A 6,339-nucleotide genomic window follows, 5' to 3' on the forward strand; every position below is an offset into this window, starting at 1 on the left:
TTTATAGCTTTCAATGATTTCTCTCTCTCTCTCTCTCTCTCTCTCTTTTTTTTTTGTGTTGGACATTCAGTAACGAAACATTTTTTTTTTTTCCGTCAGTTTAAGAAAAAAAAAATTTCAGTATTTTCGTACATTAAAAAAAAAAAAAAAAAAAAAAAAAAAATGAACAAACGAAGAGGTTGCTTTGATGTAATTATTCTCTCTCTTTCTCTCTCTCTCTCTTTATTTATTATTATTATTATTTTTTTTTAAAGTCAAGTTATCATTCATCAGGCGTGGTATTTCGTTTTTTCTCTTTCTCTCTCTCTCTCTCTCCCCTTCATTTCATGAATTCATTCGCGTACGCGCACATACACACACACACACAGTAGTAATATAAAAGTTTTGTACGATTATTCCTTTCTTGATGGAAACAAAAAGAAAAAGAAAGGAAAATGAAAATGAAAAAAAAAAAAAAATTAAAATTAATAATAATGTATACTTAAAATAAATAAAATAGAAAATTAAGTTTTTAATTTAAAAAAAAAAAAGTTTTTTAATATTATTATTATTAATATTATTATTTTTAAATGTTAGTTTTTAAAAAGGAGGAGGAGGAAAAAATAGCGGAAACGGAAATTAAAAACTTTCTTCCTTTTTCCTTTTTTTTTTAAATGTTTAATTTTTAATAATTTTATTTGAAATTGTTTTAAGAAAGAATGAATGAGTGACGTCATTCAATAAGTACGTCATACAGAGGATCTCGATTTACCGGAAACGGTTGTTTTTTTCTCTCTCTCTCACTTGCCATATTATTCGTTTTGTTTTTTTAATTAAAAAGCAACCTCTCGAATTGTTCTCTCTCTCTCTTTTCTCTTTCCATAACATCTAGAATTTTCTTTTCTTTTTTTTTTATTTGTTTTCATATGTCATTGTCTTGATATAAACCCCTCGTTATTCGCGAATAATAATAATAATAATTAAGTTAACAAATGGGTTATCATACACAGTGAAAGGAAATGATAATGATAAACGAATAAATATTTATATAAAAATGGTGAAATAAAATAAGTGAAAGAAAGTAAAACAAAAAAGAAAAAAAGACTTTGTGTATATATATAAATAATATTATGTTTATATAAAAAAAAAATTTACTTTTTGAAAAAATAATAATAATAATAAGCAAAGAAAAAAAAAAATTTAAATTTCGTGTCGTGTGTACAATTGTACAAAAGTAAAATTTGAAAAGAAAAACAATGTGCAAATGATACAAATACTATACAAATAAGTTAAAAACGTAATTTTTAATAGTGATAATGATGATAAAAACACAAAAAAAAACAAAAACATTTAATTATTTTGTATTTAATTATGATAATAATTTTGTAAATATTTCTTTTTTTTTTTTTGTTTTTTTTTTTTTTTTTTCGGTGAATTTTTGTCACGGACAATGAAAATTAAGTAGATAAAACAAAAAAAAAATAATGATGATGATAATAATAATAATTATAAAAATAAAATAAGAAAAGTTTAAAAAAAAGAAAATTAAAAGGAGGAAAGAATATTGATGAAGGGAAACTTTTGTAAAAACAAAAACAAAATCGTGCAGGGAAAAAAAAGTGAGGGAAAAAATTTTTTCCCTTCCATTTTTTCCCTGCACTCATTTTATTTATTTATTTTTTATATAGTTTGTGTAATTGTCGATAGATGGGGGTGAGGGGGGGTGTGACGTTTCGGAGATGAAAACGGTTAAAGAATATGATTTTTTATTTTTTTATTTTTATTATTATTATTATTATTATTTTTTTTTTTTTTTACTTGGTAATGTAAATGTAAACCTCCAAAAATTCAAAAAATAGAGAAAAAAATGTCGAATGTGTTAATTTTTTATGAATACTTTAATGTAAAATAAAAAAAAATAATAATAATTATTAATTAAGGAGAGAAAAAAAAAAACGAAGAATCATATAACTTATTTTTTTTACTGTACAAAATATTAAAAAAAGGAGAAAAAAAAATTAAAAAAGAAAATTTAATCAATCATAATTCTAATAATGTAATTATCATGTCTATTAGAAATTATTATTATTATTATTATTATTATCATTATTTTTCATTTGATTTATTTATTAGTTAAAAGGCGTATGAATGTAATAATAACAAAACAAAAAATGGCGACGTTACGACGGTTTTGATAATAATTTTTGGATTATTTCGTCTTTTTTTTTAAATGTAAAATAATTTAATGTAAAGAAAAAGTATGAGAAAAAGTGTGAAAAAAGAAACAAATGTTTTACCTAATAGTTAATAGTTGTTTGGTATTTTTATATGACCGCCATTTTGATTTTAAATTTTAAATAATAAAAATAGTTTCGAATATCGTCAACCAGATGTCGCGATTTTTATTTTAACGGTTTTTTTTCTCGTGGTCAGTTGGTGTTTTTCGTTTCATCGATTCGTTTGAAAAGAAAAAGTTTTTTGGTTTTTTTTTTTCTTTTTTTTTTTTTCAGTTTTAAAATTGTTTCAATAGTGATTGATAATTATAATCGTTAAAAATAATTCGTTAAGTTTTTATTTTAGTTTTTTACAGTTCGGATATTTGTCGATACGCGTTCTATTAAAAAATAGTAATTCTCTTAAAAAAATGGCGTTGTGGTAAGTTTTTTTTTGCCATCATGAAAACTTGATTATTATTTCAATTTAATTGGTTTTTATTGATTTGTGTAAGTCGAAAAATGATTCGAATCGATTGTTCGATACTATTTTTATTATTATTATCATTTTTTTTGGGGAGGGGGGTAAATTTAATAAGATATTCTTCATGATGTTAAAATAATGTTTAAATATTATCATTATTATCTCCTTTTCAAACCGTCGTTTTGCTGCCGCCATTAAAACGAAACGAAAGGAATTTTTTTTTTTTTTTTATTCTTTTCATACGTCTGTAAATGATTTCTTTTTTATATTCGAGTGAGTGATCGAATGAATGATTGATTGATTGAACGAACGAACAAATGTCTGATCTGTACGTCGAGTAGTGTGAAATATTTTGTTGTTTTATTTCTTTAAGTAAAAAAAGAATAATAATAATAATAATGATGATGAGAATGATAATAATAATCATTTAATTTAAAATCTAATTGAAAAAAGAAAAAAAAAAAAGTAAAAATGATACAAATTTGATTTTTTTTTTTTTGTATGTAAGTAAGAAAGGAAGGAAAGGATTAGAGAAAATAAAGAAATTTTCTTTTTATTTTTATTATTTTTTTTTTTTGTAAATATTAATAATAATGATAATGATAATAATAATAATAATTAGTTTTTATTTTTCTTCTTCTTCTTCTTCTTATACTGTTCTTGTTTTTTAAAGCTCACAAAAATTAATAATTAAAGAAAAAAAAATGTTTTTTTTTATATTGAAAAGTAAATTGTAAGTTTTCACTATTATTATTATTATTATTATTATTATTATTATTATTATTATTATTAATTGAGAAAGAAAAAAAATTATATATATTTGGATTTAATTGAATTTAAAAAAAAAAAAAATGATTTATTTGATTTATATGTTTATATAATAAATAATAATAATAATAAATTGTATAGAAATAATAATATTAATTTAATTGAATTTAAAAAAAAAAAAAATGATTTATTTGATTTATATGTTTATATAATAAATAATAATAATAATAAATTGTATAGAAATAATAATAATAAGTTAATAAAATTTTGAAAAAAAAAAAAAAAAAATTGAAATTGGCTTATATGATTTTATATATATATATATATATATATATATATATATATATATATATATATATATATATATATATATATATATATATATGTATGTATACATAAATATGTATTTTTATTTTCTTATTTTCTTTTTTTCTTCTTTCTTTATTATTATTATTATTTTTTTTTTTTTTAAAATGCGTTTGTAATTTTATTTTTCTGATAAACACAAAAAAAAAACAATTTTTTTTATTATTATTATCATAATTTTTTTTTTTTTTTTATTAATATCTACTTGTTGTAAATAAATTAAAAATTAAAATATGAAGAAAAATGTCTAAAATAATTATTAAAAAAAGTAAAAAAAAAGAAAATCAAAAAAATAAAAAAAAATTTTAAAAAAAAAAAAAAAAAAAGAAATTTAATATAATATAAATATAAATATATATATATATATATATATATATAAATAATTAATTAATTTTTTCTTTTTTTTTTTTAAAATTGTGTTGTCAATTTCAATTTTTTTTTTTTTTACACAAAGTTTTATTATGTATGTTGTATAATTCGTTTGATAGATAAAGAGGGAAAACTTACGTAAAAATAATAATAATTAAATAAATAAATAAATAATTAAAATGAAAAAATACTTAAATTTTTTTTTTTTTTTTTTTTCTATTTAAAATATTTAATAAATAATAATTGAAAATGGTTTGTTATAATGATTATTATTATTATTATCACTTGGAGAGGAAGAGTTAGGTTTTGTGTGCTTGATATGGAGTTTTCCAATAACATTCGTTTTAGGTTTTTAATCTGTTTTCTTATGAATAAATGTTCGAATACAGGTTGTACTAATATTTTGCTTCTCAGGATGGTATTCGATTTGTTGGCTGGTACAATTCTGTCAGTGTAATTGTGACATTCTTCTTCTGGACATGAACTGATGTTTTGAACTGAAATGTGGCTGGGTGATGTGTGCCTGAACTTAAAATGCGACTGGGTGATGTGTGGCTGAACTTAAAATGCGACTGGGTGATCTGTGGCTGAACTTAAAATGTGACAGGGTGATCTGTGGCTGAACTTGAAATGTGACTCTGTGATCCTTTTATTCCAATGAAAGTATCCTCAAATCTTATCATCAGACTAAAAAATCTGATAATGTTTGTAATCGTGTTTGTTTCATTCATTCAGTTCGAACTGTAACATAAGCTTCAGTTTATCGAAATAAGTTTTTTTTTCCAACTTTGATTTTCATTTACCTGTTTGCTACTTCATAGTTTTTATCACCACAATCACCATCATCATCATCATCATCATCATCATCATCATTAGTATTAGTATTAGTGCAGTTATTATTAAAGTGAGTTTTGTCGATAGGAAAGATATTGTATCCCCTTTTAATAAGAATTTTCAACCTGTAGTTTATGTAACCAATTTCTTACATTCATCATAGAAAAGCCTAAATATGTGGTACACTGTGTGGCTAATGATTTTTGTCGTATAGGATCCTAAACAAATGAAAAATAATCACTATTAGATAAAATAGTACAAGTTTTATGATGATTTTCCATTGATGATGAGTAAATTGTTGTTAATACCAAAAGAATACAATGAAATGTTATGCAGATAAAAAAAATATACGTTTAAACGTTAATAATGTCGTTAACTTTATGTTTTGCGCGAATCTTATTAAAGTTTTTATTTATTTATTATAATTAAAATAAATAAATGTATTGAAGCAAAGTAAAATCAAATTAAAACAAACAACAAAAAAAAGAGAGATAGAAAAAGGGGTAAAAATTTGGCGGGTTTTAATGTCGGCAAAATATCAAAGTCATAGAGTAAATAAAAAATTTTTTAGTCTAGTTTTAAAAACTAAAACAAACCCGGTTTCATTAAAATGAAATTACGTTTATGATATATAAAAATTTTTGTTTTATTTTTGGTTCGTTTTTGATTTTACATTTAACTTATATCAAATTATTTAAATTTAGATGAAGAATGATTTGACTTTATAAATCGTTTCGATAGAAATTTTAAATTTTATTTTTAGGACTACAATATTGACGTTGTTAATCTTTTTTTTTTATTATTTCAGCAAATTTAAAAAAGGAATTTTTTTTTTTCCTTTGCTTTTTACTTTCAATAAATTTATAACAAGAAAAAAAAATTAAAAAAAAAAAAAAGAAAGAAAGAAGAAAAAAAATTCAAATGAAAAAAACTTATTACGATGATCTCAATTTGGAAAAAAATTGCAGTTCAAAAGCGATTAAAGATGCTTTTATAAAATTATCTAAACAATATCATCCTGATAAAAATAAAAATTCGGATGCTAAAAAAAAATTCATCGTTATTAATGAAGCTTATTCTATATTGGGAAATACGCAAAAAAGAAAATTGTATGACAAGTCGCTAGCAAGTCAGTCATATGCAGAATATAATAAAAATTTTACTAACAAGTATGTATATGTAATTTTAATTTTACTCTCTTTATTTGATTGTGTTTAACAATAAAATAATCCTCTGTTACAATTTTTCAATTTGAAATTCTAATGCATGCATTTTTTTTCTCAAAGGGAATATAAAACTGATCCATTTTATGATACATCAAATACA

General features: G+C 21.0%; 1 protein-coding gene across 1 annotated transcript; it reads left to right on the forward strand.

Annotated features, from left to right (window-relative positions):
* Positions 1-5,934: 5,934 nt before the first annotated feature.
* On the forward strand, positions 5,935-6,196 carry Phum_PHUM494040 (chaperone protein DNAj, putative; the record flags this gene model as incomplete). Its single annotated transcript, XM_002430628.1, has 2 exons — positions 5,935-6,122; positions 6,184-6,196. 2 exons carry the CDS (start codon positions 5,935-5,937, stop codon positions 6,194-6,196), a joined length of 201 nt encoding a protein of 66 aa, XP_002430673.1.
* Between the last annotated feature and the right edge of the window lie 143 nt (positions 6,197-6,339).

This window comes from Pediculus humanus, genomic scaffold, assembly GCF_000006295.1.
Source record: "Pediculus humanus corporis 1103172108263 genomic scaffold, whole genome shotgun sequence".
Taxonomy (NCBI): domain Eukaryota; kingdom Metazoa; phylum Arthropoda; class Insecta; order Psocodea; family Pediculidae; genus Pediculus; species Pediculus humanus.